The sequence below is a fragment of the Myripristis murdjan genome, chromosome 7 (genome assembly GCF_902150065.1).
Source record: "Myripristis murdjan chromosome 7, fMyrMur1.1, whole genome shotgun sequence".
Taxonomy (NCBI): Eukaryota; Metazoa; Chordata; class Actinopteri; order Holocentriformes; family Holocentridae; genus Myripristis; species Myripristis murdjan.
Genome location: NC_043986.1, coordinates 14,947,229 through 14,973,627, shown reverse-complemented (window position 1 = coordinate 14,973,627; position 26,399 = coordinate 14,947,229). Strand labels below are relative to the sequence as shown.

The 26,399-nt window shown below is 41.8% G+C and overlaps 1 protein-coding gene across 1 annotated transcript in view; it reads right to left on the bottom strand.

The window, feature by feature from the left end:
* The window catches only part of prdm16 (PR domain containing 16), a 221,234-nt gene extending 211,101 nt beyond the window's left edge, over positions 1-10,133 (bottom strand). The window contains exon 1 of the mRNA XM_030055959.1: positions 10,004-10,133. Coding sequence (XP_029911819.1) covers positions 10,004-10,040 — 37 coding nt within the window. The 5' untranslated portion in view covers positions 10,041-10,133. The remainder of the gene's footprint in view (positions 1-10,003) is intronic.
* Between the last annotated feature and the right edge of the window lie 16,266 nt (positions 10,134-26,399).

Below are 26,399 nucleotides of genomic sequence, written 5' to 3'. Positions count from 1 at the left end.
TATTAGTTTTTGCAAGACTCTGAACACAAATGGTGCAGGCCAGGCTCAGCTTTCCAGACTAAAAGCTGTTTAGTAAAGAAAAAGATCATGTTAGTCTCTGCTGCTACTTTGACAGTAGTAAGTAACACACTTCTAGAATAAAATAATGCCAGACTTCACAATCACAATGACATAATACCAAATTTCACAATCTGCCAAATATTGGCAGTAAAAAATACTTTTCAGACTGATGTTACTCTTGAAAGCTTGTTTTGGCCAGTACTAAAAAAAAAAAAAAAAAAAAAAAAAAAAAAACAAGTCTCAAGAAGAAAATACTTGTGTTAAGTTGTTAATCTGTTTGTTAGTGCACACAGGGAACGATAAGAAACAAGAAGCATCAGAATGAACTTCACTGGGAAAAAAAGTCTAATTTTACCCAAACTGTTTCAGAAGATTATTTCCAATTCCACAACGGTAACACCTAAGGATTTGTTTAGCATACAGAGTGGCTGAGGTAAATGGGGGTCTTGGATTGAGAGAGAGCTTTTAATATATTTATCCAGTGCACCACACTCTACTTAATGAAATTAAACCACACCAATAGTGGCCTTCTGTCTCTGGGGAGGTCAGTAATCAACATGCCACCAGTTTTCATTTTCTATGAAAATAAATGGCAGCCAGTGATATGGGCTTAATTGTACTGCACAAGGGAGGAGCAGGGTGAGAAAAGAAACTTACAGCACTGATATAATGGAGCCAATTTTCATGGACAGCAACGCTCGAGAGAGACGCTCGAATAAGCAGGGGCATTCATCTGGGGACCAGTACCCCACTTCCTCTCTCTCCCTCTCCCTCCCTCTCTTTCTATCCATCATACTCTCAAAGAAAGTTAGCCAAGTATTTAACAAATAGAGAACTGGTGAGCCCTATGCACTAGCGCCTGGCAGGGTCACTGGATAATGACAGCTCAATTACTGTGAATCTCCTTGTACACCGCCCTCCCAGTACAACCCCCCACCCACCCCACCCAGCACAGCAAATTTGTCAAACTCACCAAAACGATGGGTCTGACAGTGTAATCGCTAACCGTCCCCACCGACATGAAAGAGGTCTTTATCTGGCCAAATCAAAGAACCTGATCTCTGAGAGAAAAGGGGAGGGGAAGGGGACTAGAAAAGAGAAATGTCCCGCTTGGCCCCTGCGAGACGTGGAGATGGCTCTAATCCGCTTTAATGAGACACTGCGTGCCCATCTTTGTGGTAATGACGAAACACAGTGAGAGAGATGGTGTGGGGGAGCGAGGGAGGCGGGGGGCAGAGTGGGAGAGATAGAAGTGAGGATGGAGCCAAGGCTTTGAACAGGCGGTCAGATGAAAGGGAGGCAGACAGAGGGAGTTTAGAGCCACGCCGCCTCTACACACCACATCTCTCTCTTCTCTTTCTCAGACAGACAGACAAACAGCCCTGGGGACACTGCAGTTTGTCTGCTTATCATATCTGGACAGGATGAGCCATCATCAGCAGCGCCAGATAGAGAATGAGACTGAGACTGGAGGGGGGGGAGGTACAAGTTTGTGAAACTGAATGCTATATGGCAAGAATCAAACTGCTTTTGCAACTCTCTTGAGGCCAAGAGACAAAACTCTTCTCTGTTTTTAAGTTCATTCTCTATTGGAAAAAATGGATTTTACTTTCAGGTGGCTTTTTGTTTCAGGTACTTTCAGGTGGCTTTTTTTCATCTTTACATTAACCATCTTTAAAAAGTAAGGCAAAAACTAAGTTCGAACAAATAGTTAATATATTTTGTATCTACAGGTTCCAACACTTAAATGAAGATATATCACACTGATACATGATATGCAAACCCACAATGTAATGTTTAATGGCTGTGGCTGCATAAAACGAAAAACATCTAGATGTCTCATAAATCATTCTCTATACATTTCCATGTAACTCAATGTGACATATTTGGTATCTTTGGAAACACTTGGATTTTGATTACTATTTAAAATAAAGTTCAGTGGTTTGAAACAAAGCTTAGTCTTGAAAAAGGCGTTTGTAATGATGGATAAACAGGGCTGGTAAGGCTAATTGGTGGCACTTATTAGTACTGTTGTAGGTAAACAAGTATATCACACCAACAGTGGGCTGTTCTAAGTTTCATAAAGGACGATAAGCTAACAAGCTAATGCAAGAAGATTACTCTATTAGTTAATTTATACAAGGTAATTGGAACTTGTCTTCTCACATGCCGTGCATAGACACACGCAGTCACCCTGCACATAGGCCTCTCGTCAGAGAACGTGGTGTTAATGAGAGAAAGGAAAACATGAAAGACAGGAAGTTCAGAAAGGGATAAAAATGGATAGAGCAGGGGAAGGAGAGAAAAGAGGGAGAAAGAGCACGAAAGAGAGAGCAAAGTGAGCAGGCTAATACCAAACAAAGCGGGATTAGACCCAGATAAGACTAGTCACAATGCAGAGCAATCCCTGGGATATTACAATGCAAGGGGGAATCATGAGGGGTGCTAAAACACACTAATTAGTGACTCGACACATTTGCCCCTTGTTTTGCAAACAACGCACACTGTCTAACAGCGGGTGGTGCGCAGTCACACCAGGCGCACAGAGAGATGATCATTTAGCGTTAATCAGTGTCCACACAAATAAAGGAGAGGGATCTGCTGCAAGACATCTCCACAACAGCCGTGGTGTATTCTTAGCCCTGGAATCTTCCAGACACGGTCCAGGAGTGGCAGGACGTAACTTGATAAGCAGCCACAGGTCAGGACAAAATGCATTAAACTGCAGCGTAATGGATTTTGATTTTTTTGAGCCCTGTTTTCACCGACGCATACCGCTCTTCATACGCTGCCTGCCTATTTTTAAACACGACCCTGCCCCCATCTGCAGGCTGAAAACGACGAGTATGAAGAGAGACGAAAAATGGGTGGGTTGGGGGGGTTGCCTGAAAAGAAAACATCAGGGATATATCTTGAAGTCTCTCAGGCATGCCAGTCTCCACTGCCAAACGGCTGGGAGATTGCCGTGTTTTTACAAATATGGCGGATGAGGTCATGGTGCAAGGCGGGAAAGAGGCATATTTGCCAACTGGATGATGTGAGGTCAATGTATCAATGGAATGAATGGGATTTACAGCCATGTGCAAGAGCTTAATGCAGTGGCATTTGTATGTCAAGTCAAAATTTGACTTAGCCAGCATGAGACCTGGCAAGAAGGTCTGAGGCTGAAATGCGAGTGTGTGTATATGTGTGTGTGTGTCCAGGTGTAATAGGTGCCCACCCATTGCTGTGCCAGACTTGGCCAAGGTCAAAGCTCGGAACATTGACAGGACCTCCAACAACTGTACAAAATGGTGTACACAATCATTCTCTGACACACACTCACACACACGCTCGCCCAGCCAACAGTGCCAACTCCTGCTGGTTAGATGACATTTACACTCAACCTTTCTCGTTTGTGATTGATTGGGGTTAAATCCAACCATTGCCCAAAAATCTGTCACCACTAAAGTGTGTGTGCCTCTGGGTGTGTATGTGTGTGCATCCATATACAATCTATTTCTGTGCATGCATGATATGTATTTGTGCACACAAAATCAGCATGATATGACATGCCAGTACCTTAACCACCATGTCTTATCCCACTGACTTTGTACCCCAAATCATTTTGTCTTTTTTTGTTTTTGTTGAATATGTTTTTTGTCAATTTGAATGGATACATGTATCATGTAATGTTGACATGGACCACAGAAAACTAGCTGGTCACGAGCAAATGGGGATCCTAATAATGAACAATAACCATGTGCTGACATAAAGACAGTGGGGCAGAACACAAACTGTATGAAAATGAGTCAAATGCATTGAGGGGCAACTGGGTTTGAGTTGAGCTGACAATAAGAGTCACAAGTAGCGCTCTGCTATTTACTACTGGAGCGAGTTCTGCTTACTCCAAAAGACCCAAAACCAAACTGTTACATCCACAGCTCATGCTAATGCTCTATTTTTATTTCTGTGTGACACAGCGCTTACATGCACAATGAGATAATGTTCTTGGAAGATTTACGGGTGAAAGAAATAATGCTTTCATAACCAAATGATACACATGCATGAGGACTTGTTAAAGTGCATGCATAAATCTCACATTCATGAACATCCAAGTTTCCCCTGTTTTGTCATTTGAGGTTTCTCTGAGTCGATAAAATTGTTAGATTGAATATGCTCTGTATTTATGGCGGAATTTATAACAGTGTTATGATGGAAGGTGATGTCAGATTTCTTGGGGGAAGCACAAGGTCAGCTAGATACCATGAACAGAAGTTCACCAGAAAGACAGGACACTTAAGATTCCTGTGACACATGGCTTGGCCATGTATAAAATCTACCTGTATTCATAAACAACCTAGTAATCATAGTGAAATGACTGTTGTTTGTTCAGATAATGAATGATAGAGGATGAGGAGGTGTAGGCACAAAATTTTTGGTAACCTTTATTTGACTGGATCTGTCCCATTCAGATCAGTTTTCCAGGGGAAACATGGCCAAGACAGCAGCAGCAAATTTACAGCAGTGACTGACAGAGCCACAATAAAAAACATTTCCTCAAAAGTAAAAGACAGTTTCATATAGAGTGAGAGAGAAGAGTAGAAGAATGAGTAGAGAGAAACAAGGAAAAGCAATGTCACATCTCAAAAAACAGCCAACCTCAAAAAATTGCCAGTTTCCAATAGATGAATCTGCTATCCAACAACTAGTTCATTCATTAGGAGCTACCATTTCCTTAAGTTTGAATTTGTTCTGCAGCTCATTCCCAGCAGACGAGGAAGTGATCATAAAAGCTTCTTTTACCAACTCAAGAGATTTAGGAACAGTCAGCAGAAATTAAATCTCCTGAGACCTCATGTGTATACTGGTCCTCCACAATTCAGGGTAATAAAAATATATTAATGGAAGGAAGGTTTTCCTAATGTAGTCTTATATGCATACGTATGTCAGCCACAACATGTGAAAATCAATATGCAATGAAGAGTTTAGTGTGTTGAGAACAGCTTTCAACACATTAAAGTGTATCCTCTATAATGTATTCATATACAATGAATGTCCATATTCAAGTGCTTGTGCAGCATAAGTAGCTGCTTACACATCACTTACACAATTTTGATCATGTTTTGATCTTTCAAGAGATACATGGTTAAAAAAATCAAAAGATTTAATCAAAAGCCCCATCACCATGAGAGAGATGAAATAACTGCAAAAATTTGTCATGTTTTCTGTAAATCACAAAAAAGGACTTTCTGATTGAACATATATTGACAAACTTTACATCTTATGAATTCACAAGGTCTGTAGTTTCTGGAAGCAAAGTTTCATGAGATTGATTATGCCAGCTGTCATAGTTATTTTAGGCAGTGATGAACAGTAAAACCGTAAAACTGGTGCTGTCCTATTCAAAGTGTGGCTAAGACTGTCATCATCATCACCACATATGAATGCAAATTAGCTCTTTGGAAACACAAGAGTTTCAAGTTTTCAGCTGTATCCTATCTGTGATAGATATTGAAATAATTAAAAAAAATAGATATAACAGATATTTGATTACTGACTGTTAAAATTCAAAATTTTAAAAATAACTTTAATTATAGCCACTATAAGCCGATGCTTGAGAAAAACATAGAAAAAACATATTTAAAATGTGCATGTTAGTACTGAGTAGTACAGTTAAGAGATCTACTAATATTAACAAATCAAGAGTCATGTTTACCCAGTTTCCAGAAAACTTTGACTATAATGGCTCACTGATGCTTTAATTTCAACATTAAGGATGTTGCATTCAAGTGACTGCAGAGTGGAAAGAACAGATTCATAAAGGTACACAAAAAAGTCAAAAACATCAGTTGCAATCACTACAACATACTATATTTACATTACATGCATGTTTCATTTGATGGCCCAAGCATTTTTTAGGTTCAGGCTCTAATCTGTGAACACAGAGGAGCGCTAGCTGACACACAGCACAGCTGTACAGTACCAGTGCATGGGAGCTTGCATGGGACCCAGAGCGTTTAGCAGAAGTTCAACATAGCTACCATTGTTGGTTTTAAAGTGTTATGGGTTGGGTTTTATTACTTCTGTCAAAACATCAGAGGCTGTGCAGCCAGGCCGAGTTCATGACTGGAAGTCCATCTACTCAGGGCCTCCACACAAAGATCTATACTGAAGCTAAATACTATATCTGGTATAGTAGGCCAGAGGAGAAAGAAAAAGAAAAAAAAAAAAAAAAAGGGGGGGGGGGTGAAAATGAGTGGTAGGTAAAGAGAAAGAGACAGACACACGAACATAGAAAAACAGAGAGAGAGAGAGAGAGAGAGAGAGAGGGCAGAAGACATCGGGCGACTCTCCCTTTTATTTTATTGACTTTTGATAATGCTGACGGTGACGAAAAAACATGGGTTTGAAAATCAATAACGTGTGAAAGTTGTTTTCAATTAGCTATGGTGTGCACTGAAGGCCCTGGCGCTATCTGCATATGCGTGCACTGACAGCGACTTACATAGGCGGTGCAGTTTATCATCATGTCTGCAATATTTATTTAAGCTATAGGCCCAGAATTGTCGCGGAGACGGTATTGATCGTTAAGCTTGCACACGAGAGCAGTGTGTGCAGTGTGTGTGTGTGTGTGTGTGTGTGTGTGTGTGTGTGTGTGTGTGGACGTGCGTGCTTGCGTGCGTCCGTAGGCCTGTACCTCTCACCTGTACACGTAGCCTAAAATCTCGGAAAAATAAAATAAAAAATAAAATAAAATAACCCCACAGTCACTAAACCGGAACAGATTCGACTGATCCAAATCCAAATCATTCAAAGCCATTGGCCAACAATTTTTACAAGGAGCTGGACAGAATAAAACAGCCGCAAGGTGTTCAAGTTCAAACACAAAGGCAGCCCTCTGCAGAGCGCATACACACGTTAAGCATGCATTCTCTGGCCTTGGGAGTACAGCCACAATGTGGCCAGCTAAACTGAAATTATAAGTGCATAAACGCGATTACATTGTCAATTTGAGGCTGGATTTCCTGCAACACTCCCAACCATCTGTATTGATTTTTAGTTTAGTAAAATCACAAAAGGCCAAGTCTCAGTATTAAACAATGTCACGCGTTGCCCTCAACAAAATGAGAGAGATAAGGACTGTGTGTTTCGGACGATATCTTGATTTAGATGAATAATAATAATAAAAAACAACGATCATAAAATTGCAATAAAAACCATTTGAGGTTATAATTACCAACAGGCTATGACAGGAAAAGTAAAACTGAAATATCCATGTGTTTGTCTAGCCTTTAATGACTCCAAACATATCGAAAATGAAAAATAAAATGGTATTAACGTCGATAATAGGCGAAATATTAATTTGTATCCAACAGATTGTCATTTTTTCTAAGAGAAAAGAGAAAAAAAGCTGCTGACGGTAATGACATATCATGTTCTAGCCCACCTATGTAGGCTACTGGCCCTACCTGTGAGGGCGATATCCCACCATAACCCAAACACACTAACACTCACTAACTCCTGACCCAAATGCAACATGTCAACAAACCGAAGCGGTCACTACTGTATTTACTGATCAATGCGAGCCTGTCTATTAAAAAACACGCGGAGGCCCTGGGTGTACTCCTGTGGGAATGTGGAGTGTATAAACTGAGCCGTGGCCCTCTGCATGAAGCCTAACCGGGTCTGTATGTGTAGTCTGCCGGGAAGAAGAAAACAGGCAAGAGGGCTGAAAATGAAATAAAAATCCTGACGGGGAATATTGTTGTGGGCCTACAGTGCTCGGTTCTGCAGCAAGGCATATTTTACCTAAGGCAAAAACAATAATAATAATACTACTAAAAAGGGGAACGAGAAATGCTCCTACGATTTGCATTATAAAGTAGTGGGCCTGCATGTTTTTAATATCAAGATGAACAAGAGTTTTTGTTCATTCCTGCTGTCTGCTCTGTCCTCCTCCTGCCGCTGCTACGCTGCAGATCTTGTGGCCTTTGGGTTTCAGAGGCTTCAAGTATTCCGGTGTGAGAGGGCTACAAAGCCAGGTATTTGTGTTCATTAGCACTGGGATCAACAGGCTATCAAGGCTGTTTAGAGATCAAGACCAAGTACAATTACTGGCAAGAAGCAGGATCCTCAACATGTTTAAGCATTTTCACAAAGTAGCCCAATTAGGACTTTTTTTCCCCTTCTCCTTTTTTCTTTTTTCCTTTTACGGGGATTTGATTCCTGTGCACCAATTATAAAGAGCATGCAAGTATAAAAAGACAACCTTAACAAAAACATGCAATATGACTGCTATAAACAATGTCTGCATTTACTATTATTATTATTACTGTTATTGTTATTGTTGTTATTATTATTATAATCATTATTATTATTATTATACAAAAACAGTGCATGTGTGCATAAATGCTCATAGCCAGTTTAATGATAATTTTCAGTGACATAGTTTATTACTTTTGAAATAGTGCACTGTTTAAAAGAACCTTTCAAATTTAAAAAAAAAATGCAAACTATTTATTTCACTTAATGCATATAATCTAAATATTAAAACTTTTTTTTTTTTTTTTTTTACAAAGATGCATAACATTGTTTCTGAAGTGGGGATCGAGGTTCACGTTGAATTAACAAGGTCAGAGGTTTTGGCAAAGTTACAAAGTTTTCAAACGCCTGGAAAAAAAACATGCAGTCGAGCATGCTCAGCGTAAACACAATAATAAAAGCATCTCTCAAATATTCATTTTTAAAATTAGCTTGTCTTAAAATATAAATTTGGGGCTAAAAATGTATCTAATGTTTTAGCTCTGCGTTTTCCTAGGGCAACTGCAAATCGAAACTCACCTTGAAACAAAACAAAAGAAGGAAGAAAGCATATTTAACATACAGCCAAACAAAAAGCAATTATTTGTAGCTCCATAAATAATTATGTTGTTATACAATCCGGCTACTTGTGAAGAGCGTATAAAAGCAGACTAAGCCATACAGGCTATGACTGGCCGAAGAAAACTAAATGCATTCAAGCAGGCATAAACAACAGACGTTATAAATATACGCAAATCATAAATCAACCCACCAACAATAAACAAATGTCAAACAATAAACACGGTCCATTTCCAACAACAAAGTGCTCATGTTCACAAAACTGAATACATGAATTTTCCGTGTGACGCGAGCAGCAGTGCACTGAGTAGTATGGACGCTTTCTTGCACAAGACGCATTATTGATTGGCATTCCCTGGAGGAGGAACCAGCCCGCAACAGTCCGAGGGCCCAGGGACAAACAAACTTGCCGGAGTGCAATTTCTTCTCAGGTAAAGCTGCATCGGATTGGGGAAAAAAAATCTGCACGAAAATATTGCCATTTCTTTCAAATTTCACATCTTGTCGTCTCCATTTGAGGGCGAATGAGCGAGTGCGCTCAGCTCGGTGTGAGCTCTGCAGCAGCTCGCCTGCCTCAGCATGAGCAGTGCCACAGCGCCCACTATTTCAAAAGCCAGGAATATTATTTCACAAGACTTGGAACGGCTCTATAAAAAAAGTTACTATCCCTTTCGACAACTTTTTTGGGTAACTTTAGGGAAACGAATCTGCGCCTCTACAAAAACTCCGACAACTGAAAACAGCAAATTACAAGATCGAGTCGAGTTTTGGATTTCAGTGTGTCTCTGTGCCTCAGTATAGGAGCTTATTCAACTAAAGCACCAGCGGCGTTTCTCATCACACATGAAACTTTCTGACACTGGGAACCAGCGAAGCCAAGACTTGCAGCATGCAGAGTAAAGAGACTGAGCCGCCGGACCGGGACACATTTTAGCAGAAAAGTTATCTCTCAGGACAAAGAATCGCACCCCCTCCCCTCTTATAAGGATATGACAAATGACAAGGACACATTGGTGATCTATAGACCCGGGAGTTTGAGCCGGCGGCTGAAAGCGTAACAAGGGGAAAAAAGAAGACCTACTTTTGGCCAGTTTTCTCGCCCTCGCCTTGGATCTCATCTTGTCGGCTTGTAGATTCCTCTCGTCGTCCTCCGTGAGCCCAGAAGCAGCAACAACACTATCTTCATCTCACCAGCATTGTCAGTTTGGACACCTTCGCACATGCGCACAGGCCATTCAATCTGACACCCTCGCCGGGGCCAAAAAACTTTCCAATGTATTCATCATCATCACTTTTTTTGTCCTATCGTCTCCCCTTTAGATCACTTATCTCTTCCCCTCCTCCTCCTCCTCCTCCTCCTCCTCCTGCTCTCTCCTCACCATCTCTCCCCCCGTCCCCTTAACCCCCCCTCCACCACCACCACCACCACCACTGCCTCCCCCATTCAGCCCCTGCCAGCACCTTCTTTTTGGATTTTACCCCTTTAAGAGCGACAACTTAGTTTTCTGCAACCTGCGGTGGACACAGCGAGGTATAGTAGGGGTCAAGGTCGTATTACAGCTATTAGACAATGCATAGACAGTGCATTTGATTCATTATGATAAATTAGCTGTGTTGTTGTTGTTATTATCATTATTATTATTATTATTATTATTATTGCTACTGCTGCTCGGTCTTGTTTTGTGCAATGTATTTCTCTATTTTTCCTTTATTTTTGGCATGAAATATTTACATTGTTTATTTTCTCTGAACTCACTGATTCTTCCCTTTGCAGGTCCTTTCACAGAAAGAGCAACTTTGTATTTAGACTGTTAACGCAACTGATGTGTCATCGTGTATTGTGCCAGAATGTACTCGAATTGCAGAGGTCATTTTAACGTCATTAATTCACAGGCGTAAATACGTGCCCGCTCAATTGGAGTTGCACTTATGATATGGCTGGTACGTGTGTGTGTGTGTGTGTGTGTGTGTGTGAACCTTGTTGCCCTCAGGACAAGCAGCGGCCAGCAGCTGTTGACGCATGCATGGAGCCTCCACAGTCCGTACGAGGGACACGTCCATGGCTTCTCCCGCTGCATCAGTAGCATGTTCCCATTTCTAACAATCATATTTCACTTATTTCTCGGAGCAGTGCTTGCAGCCACTGTCAGCGCCCATGTGCCGCGCTGAGTTAGGCGCATGCAGGTAACCTGAAAGAGGATGGAAAGATTGTGACTTTCTCATGTAAGTATGACTTTTGCCCTGCACCTGTTTGTTTGCTTGTTGCATGCAAAAGAGGGTCGCTTGTAGGCTACCCAGCATTGTGATGCAGTTTTAGTGAGGATATTGTTATTAATATAGATAATTTTAAATGATATTGTTTTAATTTTTTTTTTATTTATTTTATTTTTTCCAAAAAGCCAAAATATTTTTGTGCATTATTCGTCAGTGTTCAGTCAGCATGTTGATTTTGAGGATGCAATTCAGGCCATTTATCTTCATGAGGCCAAAACAATTTTAACTAGGCTATAAAATGCATTATTTGAATCGCACCTATTTTACATGGCGCTATGTTTCAGTGTCAGTTACATATTTTAACCAAAAACAATGTATTATTATTATTATTAGACTATTATTATTATTAGGCTATTATTATTATTATGCTGTTGTTGTTTTGTATCATTTATTAAATTGATATTATTTAAGTATTTATTAAATTGATGTTGCATATTAACACGATTTTTGTTATTATTGACTGACATGAGAAACTATTTAGAAAACGAACCAAAAATCAGCAGCTTTAAAGAAGGTTTTTATATGTTTTTATTATTAGCCTATTGTTATTATTGTTGTTGTTATTGTTATTATTACCACTATTGTTGTTGTTGTTGTTGTTGTTATTTTCCTTCCTTTTTATTGTATTTTAAAGTAACAAGCCCCAATTAGCCTGACCATGTATGTAGGCTTCCCGTCATATTTGCGTGGAGCCTGGGCCTATAGCCCACATGTCATATGGGAACGGTTTCCGTCTCGTTGGGCTGCATAAAGGCGCCTCTGTGTTTGGAGCCTGTTAAAGATCGGTGGTGATGGAGCGACTGCAGCCTGCTGGGACAGCGACAAGGAGAAATTCTCTGCACACTAATCAGTTTACACTTTTATTGGAATACTATCAAATCCATGCATTAGGCCTAAAAAATTATTGTTATTAATATTGTTATTAGTAGTAGTAGTAGTAGTAGTAGTAGTATCATTATTATTATTATTATTATTCTGAGATGCTGCTCGCTGGGCATTACGTTGGCACAGAGGAGATGTCGGGGTCTACATGACACGGTGTCCATTCTGGAGACTGCAGCTTATTGCTCATTATAATGCACATGAAACCTGCAACAATTGATTTGAATAAAGGCTGCAACTTGACTTCATTAACCATGTCTCTAGCCTATTGGACAGAAATTGCCGTGGGATGTTTTTCCCACGAGTGCCGTTGAAATGAATAGTATGATTATGAATCAATAATAATCAGTCGTAATTTGCATACATTATGTTTTAGCGGGTTTGTCTTGGCATCATGAGGCGAAGAGGTTCATTTTCCTGAAGTCAGCAAAGACTGTGAAGTAGGCCCATATGGTACACCTGTAGGGAGTGGGAAGTGTCAGGAGGCAACCACATTACAGGCCTTGTAAACAACATTTCCTTTGTGACTCTTTAAAGTTATGCATAAAAAAGCTCTGTAATTCAAAAGGAGCACCAGCAAACGAAAATGGCCCGGAGAGCAGACCGCAGTGAGCTCTACTGGGGAGCAGGCAGCGCAAAAGTAAGTGGGAGGAAATGAAAGAACAGGTCGATAAACACAAATTATGAGAAGAACGGTGGTGTGCAAAGGTTTTGTTTATTCCTTGGTGTCTGAAGGAGGCGTGGGAGCGTGGCGACAAGTATCAATAGTCCATTGTCTTAATCGATTAGCTCTATCGATAACGTTTCCTCCATCCAGGTTCAGTCACAGAAAAGGCATTCAGCAGAACTTTCTCCCGGTTGTCGAAATTATTTCCATCATCCGCCCGACACAATATAGGCCAGGCCTCTGAATATTTCTTGCACATCGGGCTGGACAAATGATTTCACATGGTGCAACACCTTTTAAAGGAGCAATTAACTGTGATTACGCTTGTAAAGAAAAGTGTTGCTCTCCGACACTTGCCCATTGGGGAATACTTTTCTGCGTCATTTAAACGTCGACCTTAAACGGGTTTGTGGAAACGGAGCGGCTGCGCAGCAAACCTGGAGTTTTTGAGCGTTTTCTTTCCAGAAATGCGGCTTTTTTTCCTGCGGCTAGAGGGAGGGCAGGAAGGCAGGAGTGCTGGCTCTGTCCCCGGAAGAGAGGTGTGCTGCCGCAGCGCCGGTCGCTGCAACATCGGTTCAAAACACAGTCAGGAGCTTTTTCATGTCTAATTAAACTTAGACAAAACAGAGCAGAGGCAGATGAATGATCATAATTAGTCTACTTAATTGAATGCGACAACGGAAAAAACAAACAAATACACCAAAACTGACTAGAGATATAATGGCAGCGATGTAAACAAATTCACCTATATGATTTAGGCTAATTATATTATTTTTATTTTTATTTTCATTTGTTAACCGGGCAAACAAACCCTAAATGATACAGTTGGATCCTTTTGTCGGGGATAGATTCATCCTTAATTCATTCATTAATTCAATTAGGTATCTGTCTATCTATTTAAATCGTTTGGTTGTTTGTGTGCTTAAATTAGGCAGGCTTTATTCTCATCCTAAATTAATAAACCGACGCTGTAGAAGTTCACATCAGTTGGACTCAGCAGATTTGTCTCACTATAGGTTTGGATTAACCTGATGCTTGCACAGGCAAGGCCGCCGTCATGTTTCGCGTCACGCCAGTATTTTATCCATGCAGGATATTTAGGCTGTTTCACTGGCTTTATATCATGAAATAATAATAAACATCCTGCGAACGGAAAAGGAGCCACAGTATCCAGTCGCAAAAACATGAGCGCTAGAAAAAATCGGTTCTTGTAGGGGGGGAAAGTGTTCCAGTCACACCCACCTTTAGGCTTTACATGGAATACCATTCTTATAAGTAACGGTGTAAGCCACATATAGGCTACCAATATGATTAAAGTGATGATGATGATGAAGATGATGATGACGATAATGATGATATGACGAGATTCATCATGACGATCCTTGCATCATGATCATGGTGTCACGGTTGCCCTTCACCTCATCACGACCATCATCATCACTGTGCAGTTGGATGGCGTGTGTGTGTGTGTGTGTGTGTGTGCAGGGGGATTGGGGGATGGGGGGGGGGGGGGGGGGGGGGGGGGGTAGTAGCGTGGCACGGCGGCCTACGGACGTTTACTCTGGAATGGTGTGGTCACAAAGTTGCCCACCACTCCCCATACACACACACACGCGCGCATACACACACACGTAGGCTGCTGAAACCCAAGCTTTATCCACGGTGGAAAGGCTCCTGGTCCCTGGATTATACGTTACGCACAGATAACATCAGCGCACATTAGATATGTGAAATGGAGCACCGCGCGGTCCGGCCTGCGGATGAGGCGGGCCGGGGAACATCAAAAAGCCGCAGCGGGCCCTTTGTGAGAGCGGTGAGCATTGTAAATTTGCTAACTGTAATTCTGCCACAGTCGATGTAATGGGAGAGTAAACATGGTAACTTTCGGCAGGGTGGTGGGACTGCGTGCATGGAGGCTGGGCTGGACTTGCTCTCACTCCCACACACAGACACACACGTAGACACACACACACACACACACACACACACACCTGTGTGCGTTTTGGCACAGTGGCCTACCTGACTGCCTAGGCTGCCCGCACACGGAAGAAAAGATGACCGACGCACGGCTTTAGTTGAGTTTACTCAGGGTAAAAAACAAACAAACAAAAAAAAAAAACCACAACGCGCACACAAAATCAAATCGAAGAAATGATAAGTGACAATCGCCCCAAGCGGCAGTATATTTCTCTCACAAGAGGTCGATAAATACGCAGTATTCACCAAAATCCGAACAGCTAATCAATTAGAAAATTCTCCCATTTTATTTTCTAGAGTAGCCTATTAGTTTGAAGTGCCACTCCAAAGCACACCGCTCCCTCTGTCTCTCTAATGAAGTCCCCAGAAGCGGTCATAGTGAAGCTGCCTTGGTAATTATTAGCCATTAATTGGGTTCAGGACCTTGGGCGTCTATGGGAAATGGGAAATCTGACCGCTAATCCAAGACATTTCTTTGGGGCCTTTTCTGTGTTGTTAACATGCTGTCAGAGACAGACGGGCGCTGCGCCACACTGATAACAGGAATAGGACGAGGTTAGAGGGCAGGGCCGGTGGAGATAGAGGCAGATCCGCTGCACTGTACTAACACTATAGTGTTAGAAGTTTCAATCAGGGACGAGTCACACGATTTGGCAAGGAAACACGCCCATAGACTGTGGTGTGTGTGTGTATGTGTGTGTGTGTGTGTGTGTGTGTGTGTGTGTGTGTGTCTTGTAGGGTGGGCAGGTTGTAGATCAGGTTTATGGCAGCCAGGCTGGATTAAGAAATAACATGTCAGCCTACAATATGTATACGCCTGTTCTACATGCTTTATGATATCTTAAAACAACGTTTCAGGGAAAGCACAGAAAAAGCAGACAAGGCCAAAGTGCTACTGTTATGTTGTTTTATTGAAGTTTACATTTTCGTTTTGGCACCACTTTATGTGATTTTTTGAAGATGTGCGCATACACTGACATTTATAAATCTGCACAACAAACCGGTTTCACAACTTCATTAAAATTATTTCTCTAAATTCTTACATTATAGGCTTATCCTCTGAAATGATGTTTCTTATAATTGTTTCCACTCAGCTGTCCCATTTATTCAGTGCGCCCACACACACACACACACACACACACACACTCACACAGCTCACGTTGACTGTATGGTATTGATCAGGCCGCAGCCAAACCCAAACCAACAGGCCTATAAATGTATCTAATCATTTTCGTTTCGCCCTGTAGTCTGCACGAATTCCCTTTCAGCGTTTTTTTCAGATTTTGAACGATATTAATATTCAGCGATAGCAGTTTTGTTAAATAATGAGAAATCGTTTTTAATTGCCTCAATTCAAATCGCACAGGCTGTCCGTCACTGGCTTATCCACTGCCAAACAGGCGAATATGTATTTGTTTTTAAATAAACACCCGTTGTTAACTTTCTTTCAGCTTCGACTGATGAAATAATGAAAATAAACAATTATTCCGCCTGAGCAAAAATATAATCACAATTGACGATCAATCTGCAAAATGTAAACAAAGAAGGTGCATACTAAGTCACTGACTGGGAATTAGGCCTACCTCTAAATTACGCAAAGCATCCCGACAGCCTCCAGTGGCATCATCATTAATGTTGTTGTTTTTAATTAATCGCTTGTTAATGTCGCCATCCATTTCCCCGCAGATCAGAGGAGCGAGGAGCCGACAACCCCGCCAAACAAATGCACATTAAAATATTGCCGGGAGGCTGGAGTGAAAATTACCCCAATGTAGAAATGACCTTAATATGATGTAATCAATCACGCTGTCTGCTGGGACACTGGGAATCACAATGTTAATCTTTTAGTTTGGAGCGGCGGGGGGAAACAGCCTGTCATATTTTACAACTCAGTGAAAGAGCACACAGTTTATGCAAGCTCTTTTTAGTTCAATGACATAGATACTGTAATAACGGGGGAATTAACTTCATAGCACTGACAACAATGTATTTACCAGAGATATTTACAGGTAGGTCCAAATTAACTCGTATATTTTTAAAAGGCCCAATAAAGGCCTACATTTTTACAATTCGTTTGAAAATATTTCTCATTGAAACCTCAGCCTGGCTTACTAGACACTAATTCGTGAATACAAAGTAGCTTTTTAGGACTTTGTATTAAGCTGAGCAGGTTATTTTAATATCAGTTAAAAAATGGAATTGCTAAACTAATTCTAGAAATTGGAAAATATTTTCTCACCTAAACAAATGAGACAATGGAAACCTTTTATTGATTAACACTGTCAAAATACCTGCACATTTTTATTGAAAGCTTATAGAAAAAAACTACCGCAATTTACTTCAGATCCATAAAAGTAAATACATGAACAAAAGGATAAATATTTTTAGAAAATATTTGTTTCCCTGCTTCACTAGAGTATAAAGTACATTTGGAAGTTTGGATAAATCTGATGTAAATAAAAGACATTTTTTTGTGCAGGTCTTGTGTCCAGTTTTTACATTAAATGTATGACAGATGAATTGGTCAGTGAATGTAGCCTAATATCTCTCTGGATAAAGCTGTAATTACCTTGTAGGAGTAGGCTAACGTGAACACAGCCTTTCCCCTGCTACATTCACCTGATGAGAGTTATTAAGCAGCATTAGTCCAGCAGGTATCAAACATGAGTGCGGAAGTATTAGCGACAAGAACATACACACAACTTGGCAGGCTCCAGCTGGCTCATGTGGGCAGCATCAAGTGCTGAGGCCAATGCATGTTATCATTAACAACTGTGGACAGATAGAACGGGGCAAACCCACAAGTGTCCATTTCACACCAGGCTGGCACAGCAGCGGGTTAGGACTCCAGAGAGCCGTCTGCCAGCCCTCACCGAGCCTTTGAAGCACACCACACCGGCTTCTGGGATTTCTGGTTCTCATCTTTGAAACACACTCCCTTGAACGTCCAACCTAAGATTTGTGTTCTCACCTCCCTTAAAGGTCTGATCTGGGATTTTGTTCTCACCGTACAAGCTTAAGCTACCTTACTCCGCTGCCACTGGGCAAAAGTAACAGAGGGGGGTGGTGGGGTTCAGGGAAATGCATATTAATATTATGGTTATATGGATGAATGCTGCGGTATCAATTACTGTATCAAGGATAATATACATTCATGCGCTGTTACTGAAGAAGCAGAGCGTGGTTTATTTATTATGATCAGCTAAACAGCTGCACTACAGTAATAAACCGTGTCAATCATTGATTCAATGTCCCAATGACTGCTATGCACTTTCAGAGTTTGTCATACTAACTTAGACTTTAGAGCTTATTAAACATGTCTCAAGAACACAGGGGGAAAAGGCACACATAAACCCTAACACACGAGCACAAAGTGAAAGACATGATGGAGCCTGACCGGTTACTCACTTTAAACCTAAACTTTTCCTCTTTTTTTTGGGTGTCAATTCTTAAATAATATTCTGAAAGTATTTATCAATGTATTTAAAATTCCCTTGTCTTACATTATGGAGTGCAGCAGATTAACTGCAAAACTGCCTCTGGTTTCCCTCTTACCAGTGGATCACTGCTCCACACAGAGATGTATTCTAATATGTAGGTAGTGATGTCACTGTGAGCAGCCATAGTGGGGCCCCACAACACAACACACACTCCTACATACACACATACAGTGGTGGAAATGCCTGGGCGAAGGGAAGGGCTCGATGCTGAAGGTTTCGCCCCGCCCAGTCTTGAAGCAAAATCAGTGCTAAATCACGTGTAATTCAGACATACTGTACCTGTCAAGGATTATAACCGGTTAATTTTACTTAGACAATTTTGTTTGTTTGAATAAAGGTTTAGTCGGTTACAGTGAGACTCTTCTACGATTTGTTACAGGGAACATTTTGTGAGAGATTATATTTACACGGAGTATCACTCTCCAGTATTTCCATCTGGATGTGTAGGTATGTAAAGAGGCTGCTCAATGTAGCAGAGTTATCATCTCTCACCCATATCCTCAACCCTTGTTGACATTCTCAGCCTAAATGGTTTTGCATTTTAGTAATATGTTTCCGCTGCCAAGTTAAGCAGACCCGGAGTCCAAAGGGGCACTGTTAAGGATTTCAGGAACTCACTTCGACTTACTGAAACCCAGTCTGAAAACACACACACACATACTCCAACACACACATTCTCGTGTACTGACAACCACCAAACCCATTCTGTGCTACAGACTGCTGTGGTGTATTGTACTCCTAGGCAAACATACTGAAATTAACCTCCTTGCCCCATAGGAGTGGATGACTTCCCAACATGAAATACAAAAAAAAGAATTAGGCCAAACTGCACACTTAAACTATAAGCCTGACATCATATAGGCAACAAACCATAAAACATCAAATACTCTACAACCCAACAAAGACCAATAAAGGTTTCAGTGACTAAAGCGCAAACACTGCGAGTGGCAAACAATCCCGGCAGCTCTCCTGAAGCGTTTCCATTTCCATAGAGATTATTTTCTCATTCTCTCTTGGCGGCCCTCAAACTCCTGCAGCCTGGCAGTGACCAGCCACATTATTTATCTGTTTGTTTTGTTGCGCTGTGTATACGTGGTGGTGCTGGTGCTGTGTCTGCGGAGAGAAAGCAAGTGTGTGAGTGTGTGTGCTGCCGGACTGACAGGATGATTAATAGGGGTTCCCGGCCGAGGGGGGGGGTGCACGGGGGCGATGGAGATGGTGGGTGGGGTGTGGGGGGTGTGGGGGGGCTCGGCAGCACATCAAAAACAACAGCACTTCCCGGGGTTTACCGCCGCTTCCTCTGTAAGACCCCCCCTCTGCCCAGGCTCCCCAAAACCCCTCCACCCCACCTCCACAAATGAAACTGGTACGTCAACGAGTTAATGAAGTTCTACAAATTTCTCTGAGTTACACACACGTACATACATGCAAATACACACTGAGACAGGCTAGATGAACGGCATAATTAGCCTACTTACTGGCATTGTAGAAAAGAACAGTAAAGGAGGAGAGAAGCAATAAGGTGGGGAGGAGGAAGACGAATACATGAGAAACCACTGCAGTGGGTTTTCAATGTGCATCTGACCCGCAAGTTGTTTGGTGAGGCAGCATAGCAAGTGCTGAAATGGCACATAGCTTTACACACGACCTGGATAAATATTGACTCTGGACCTGTTTCAGTTACAACGGCTCAATTAGTGGTTATAAGCGTTCCTGGCCAAAAAAAAAAAAAAAAAAAAACTGTGACGGAGGGACAGGTGATGAGGTGGTGCTGAAAGGAGGAGGCCGAGGATGGGAGTGACGCCACATAGCAACTTGAGCTAAGCGTATGGCAAGACCACGAGGCAGAGTCTGACTCTACCGGGAAATCTGACATGAGGTTTCTTTCCTGACACATTTTCTTTACATTTGGAAGACAAAGTGAGAAAAATGAGACCTGAGAGAGACATTTGTCCCTCAACAAGTCAGTGATTTCTACTGCACAGGAAAACTAACCACTCGGGTCACTTGCCATCATTACTTGCGTACATTTACAATAGCAAAATCACAACCAAAGCCTGTGTTTTGAGATGGAGAGTGCAGTGCAACCAACGCCTGTGCTGGTCCTCCACTACAGATGGAAGGGAGCGTTGAAAGACTGCCCTCCTGTGTCAGTCGCACAAACACATGTTGCACAACAGGCCTGCGCTTGGCCCCTTTCTCTTTCTCTCTTTCTCTTGCTCTCTCTCTCTCTCTCTCTCTCTTTCCCCCCCATCTCCAGTTATTGACATTGTTCTGATTTTCACATTACCTCCGTCAGGACACATGGCTTCTGGGCTGGGAGACACAGGCCAGACAGAGCAGAGCATGTATCATTTGGTTAAAGATCAGTATATGAAGTCCTGTTTGTGATCCTGTTTTTGAGGGTCTTTGTTTGTGCCTGCATGTGTGTTTTTGTCTGTGTGGAAATACGCATTGATTAGCTGAGACTCTGTGCATTCACCATGTGAATTTATTGTGTTTGTCTACGTATGTGCATGCTTGTTATGTTTATGCACACGTTCATGAAAATCTGTCTCTTCCTTTTATTTAAATGCCAATATCATGACTGCTGTTTCATATGTTTCTCCATGTTTGTGTGTCTTGTTCTGCCTAATGGAAGGCAGCCTTGATGAAAGAGAGCTAGAGAGAGCAAGAAAGAGAGCGGGAGAACACTGTATTTTAACAGGTTGTCATCTTCCCCTCCTGCTCTTTTCCGAGGGGAGTCGGCTGCCAAATCCCCGAGCATGCTTAACAATTCCATTACCGCCGTGCAGAACACCCACACTACTCTTTTGAAGCCAGAGCATTTTAGAGGAGAAGAGTTTATTGACTTCAAATTGTTACCACTTGGGCCCTCTCCTCTCCTTTTTTTGCTCAGAATAACAATAAACCTGCATGTCAAAGTGTGGTGCGTGTAGCGCCAAGGAAACATTTAAATGATGTTTGTTGAGACGAGTTTCGGGAAGTGTGCCTTGTGACAGTTGCTCAGTGTGAGGCCGGCATGCAAATGCTAACCAGCACACTAATGTTGATTGCTCATCATTGGGAGGATTTTATTCAGCAGTGTGGTTTTTGTTAACATCCTTAGGCTTGTTTTACAATGGGGCTCATCTGTGCACCAAATGTGTCATACAGTAAGATTCAGTCTCCTCTGGTTGGACTAATAAAGTGTGACAGTCAATTGGATCCGCGATACGCCCTGTCCTCGCTTGCCACTTTCATAAGCCAATATATGTCACCCAGTGACATTTGCCATGTGGTGAAATCGGATGACTTGCCACTCTATTTCCGTGATTTTATTCCCCCCACCTCCACGCCACACATATGCTGAAAATAATGTTTTGTCGTGACCCATGTGATGTAACCTTTTGAAGCTGTCAGTTGGAACAGGACTACTGTGGGACACTTATAGCCTGTCAGCTGCTGGGACTTTGGTGTGTGTGGAAGACTAGGCTCATAGACACCTCTGCAGGCCGGGGGTCAGGGTGGCACCTCTCAACTTTCCCAGTCCTGTGGGACGGCCTTGCCTGGTCTTGCTTCTGTTTGTGTGTATGTATGTGCGTGTGTGAATGTAAACCTGAATTAGAACAAAACTATTTTGAGGGGGGACTCTTATGAATGTCACAACCCGCTGAAAATGACATGATCAGACTCAAGACTTGATGATTATTGTTACAATTTGGGATGGCAAGGATGGGATTCTTGTCATAAGGTTCTGCCCACTGTATAACTGAACAATTTCATCAAGCAACCACAAACCTTTGTGCTATGTTTTCCATGGTGAATTTGAGCTAGCCAACCATGCAGTGATTAGTGGGACATAAAGCAATGCTAGTCCTGCTGGGTGATGTCATCCAACAGTTAAACTGCAGTCAGCTTTCCAGTGCCAACAAAAGAGGAAATGAGGTGACCATGGTTAACACTGGCTGATGTCTTTCTGGTAGTTAAAAATGAATGGACTTCTGGTGTCTGGAGCTGCTAGTAGTGAGAGCACAGGATTTGGCCAACAGACACAGCAAGCTATGAAAATGCAAAATACTGATTGTCTTGGAATCTGGCTGCTTTCCTAATGGTGCATACTAATCTTAAAATCAAAGGAGCAAAATCAGTTCAGTAACAATGCAGTTACTCATCCACTTCACTATTCCATGATGCACGCACCATAGAAAACAAACTATGTCAAATGTCAAAGAGCATATTCTATCTGCTGCCAAACTTAAAAATAAAAGAAAGAAAAAAGAAAAAAAGCAATCTGTTTATGCTGTTTGAGATCCTGATGCATTGTCAGTGGGATAGAAGAACTCAAGAGCTGATTCCAAAATGCTGCAAATCCATTTGCAAAACAAAATACTTGAAGTTTACCATTCAGTACATCTGAAATATAGATGACCCAGTCTCTAATTACATCATCATTTTGTGATTTCCCACGTGTTCACATGTGGGTGTTTGTACATGTGCTTGCAGTGTTTCAAAGAGTTGTCTATGTCTATGTCTTCAAAAGTACCAAAGTGCGTATGCATGTTTTGTTTGACTATTCCTATGATATTCCCACTAATGTGTGTGTGCAAGTGCATACGATTATGTGCACGTGTACAAATCCTGAGAGACGGGTGTCGATGCTGCACCATCAGTCATCTTCCACACAGCAAAATAACTTGGCGGCTGTAGCCAGGCACACCGAGCTGTTTCCGTACATTCACAACAGCCCGGCTCAGCTCTGCCCTGCCTGGCTGGCTGCCTACGCCGGGAAACTCAGGACCTTCATATATACAAACTGAAAAAGCGCAATCAGAGAAAAAGAGTAAAGTCACACTTGTCTTTGTTCCATTATGCACCGAGCACTAGATCAAGACAGGCAAAATGGTGGGAAGGAGGAAGCGAGGCACGCAATATAGGCATCAATTTGTGTGTGTATGTGTGTGTGTGTGACAAAGAGAGAGAGCGAGTGTGTGGTGTTCTGCCACTGGGTGAGCTTATCCAGAGGATCTGTTCTGCTTCATAAGAGGCAGAGAGAAGTCTGATAGGAACAGAGTGTGGCACACACTTGCACTCGCACTCACACACACACACACACACACACACACACAAGGCCTTCATCAACTATACCTACCGCTGAGTATATGAGCAAACCTGGTCCAAAATCAGAGCTCCAACAACAAACTCTAGTGGCTCTTCTGATTGGTTCTGGTGACTAATGCATTTTGCTCAATGGACCTGGTGGGTAACATCTGCCACAAAGAGTTTGATGGCTTATCGACCTTATTTATGGATGTGTGTGTGAGCACATTAGTGGTATTTATGCACGCATACCTGCACACACATAAGTGAATATGCATAAGCATGCACACTGAGGGAAGTTATGTTCATCTGAGGCATGTAGACTTTGGGGGAAAAAAAATGAATGCAAAGAATCCAAGAAAGGACTGGGATGCAGGGATGCAAGTCAAAAGAACAAATTGTTCAGAAAATAAGCCCCATCTATTTATTCACGCTCTTTTCCTGGACATGCCACGCCTTGGCTTTAATTAAAATGTACTTTGTCTTTTATCAGAAAGTGGGCAGGGGGGTGTGGTGGACTTGCCCTTTATTCTGTCCAACCCCCTTTTTTTTCCAGTGAGGAAAACCAGTGGGTGCCAAACGGCAAGGCCCGCCGGATCATTATTTGACTGCCAAAACGACGGGAGAAGAAAAAGCAGCAGAAAGCCAGTCATTAAAATTCCTACCACCTTGTTGACTGCACCTCCCCGACCAGCTTTCATTTCCCACTCGGGGCTTGGACGCATGGAATGGTGGGGGATTGCAGCCTGGCCAAGTGGTGGGTAAACAGAGCTTGAATGGTGGGATGGTGGAGACCCCAAAGTCAAACTCAAAGCAGGGAAGACAAATCTAGCATTGGACATGGAAGCAAAGCCATGGAAAACAGCCCCAGACACCAAAATGTATCCGAGTGCGCTTTCACATATGCCTTGTTTAGTCTCTTTGAATTAAACTTCAATGTGTTTATCCCTGTGGTATTGTGCATTTGTGCAGAAAACAGCCATTGCATTTAGGTGCACACCAAAACACCTGGGCTGAGACTGCTTGCAAGAAGTGATATCAGGCCGCTTCTAAGTGAGCCCTGGTGCAGTCCTATTGCAGTGAGAACTCAATCCAACCCTGGCTCAACCCAATTACAGGAAGTGAACTGAATGTACTGCATTTTATTACTACAGGTCATGGCAGAACACACTTGTTGGCATTCTCCAGTGATACTGACATCAGATTGCAGCATTTCTTCTTTGGAGAGGGTGGATCATCCAGCCTGAAGCCTTAACAAGTATTCATCCAAACAGTAGGAACACAAAAGCAGAATTACAGCAAATATCATCAGACATAACTGCGACACCAGCCCCATATTCTCTGTGCTCAGTTGATTTCTGTAAATTCTACAGACACTTGCAAAAGGTTTGTTTACATTTCCTGCCAGTATATATTTCTGACCAACGAATAAAAGACTTTTGCTAATACATTTTGAGCCCTGTTCTCTATTTTCTGGTCCACTTAATTTCATGCAGTGTGAGACCAAATCTGGCCAAACAGAAAACGATCCAAAAGTATCAATGTCACTATGACTCAGAGCAGGCAAATGGAGTACTAGGTGAGAAAGCATGCTGACAGTAGAGAAGTCTTGACCTCGGATCAGTTTGACTTTGTGAATCAGCTTGAGTAAGGGGATGGCAAAACCTGCTCAGAGATGCTAGATCAGCTCTGCTACACTCTGAGACACTACTGGCATTTTTTTCTATCACAAGAAGCAAGCCTAAAGTTCAAAAAAGAAGCTGATGTCTTGGTCCAAGTAGGAGGACAGAGCTTTGACTTTTGGGCAGATGTGCATATTACACCCTTCTTTCAACCCCTTCTCCTGATACAACAGCCACGAGGAAGAAGCCAGTCTCTTTGGATCTCCCCCAAAGATACAGGAGAGGAGACTGCAGGCAGCAGGCAGAGCGGCTCCAGAGATGTCGTCTCTCTTTACCGTTTCCTCTTTCTCTTCGCAGTGGCTGTGGAGGAGGACCACACAGGGAGCTGGGGCAGATAGTCGGTGTGTATTAACGGACTGGTCGGCGCTGAGGGGGATTTGTGCAGTGGACCTTGCAGGCTCTTGGGGTTTGGTGGTGGCCCTAAGTATTGGTGACTTTGTCTGGGGCCACCGGCTCCTTGGGGGAAAGGGAAGGCCCGTGTCCCTCCACGGGCCACTGAGGACTGGTGGGATATGCACACACACAGAAACGGATAACAGAATGAAAAGGGTGAGAGCCCCGTGCAGTGTCATGCTAGTTCTAAAGTACTGGCTTTTGTAGAAGATCAAAATCAGTAAGTAGATAAATCACTGCACCATTGGAGAATTACTACAAAATATGTAGTAGATATTAATCCATTTATATTATATAGCACATTTTTATTATATAATACCCTGTAGCTACTGTATAAAAATGGATTATGCTAAACTAAAATCTAGTAGTTATTTAAGACCGTGTTTGTTAACCTACTCACTTACATGAATAAGAGTGTTGGGAAAAAAATACTTTTGAAAGTGTATAGAAATTAAAAAAACAAAAAAAAAACAAAAAAACATATAGTATAAGTAATATTTACTTTTCTTTGTTACTTACCATAAAAAGAAACTATTATTTTATTATTTAACTGTTTATTCAAAGTACCTCAGAGTGCATTATAGTTACTAGGACTCAATAATATGGCAAAAAAAATTGTATTGCAGTTGTTTTGACAGATCTTGTGCTTGCTATGTGTTTCATAAATTTAGTATGACTGATCATTTTTTAAATACTAATTTTCATTTTCTTTGACAAAATGCATGAAAATGATGACAATGTAATGTTTTGCTGGGTTTTTCTTGTGTCTCGAGAATACAATTTGTAGGCCAGGGCAGCTGTGCAGAACCACAATATTTCATTTATAATGGTATTTTGTCACACATTTTACCTTTATCAAAAAACTGCATCTCTGTCAGTTTGGATATTGCACTTGGCCATATTGCAGTTTCAATAATATTTTGACTAATTGTTCAGCACACAATTAATCAAAACATTTTTTTTTTTTTTTTTTTGGCTGTACAATACAATGTGCAACTGCTGCTCTGTTTTTAGAACAGTAGG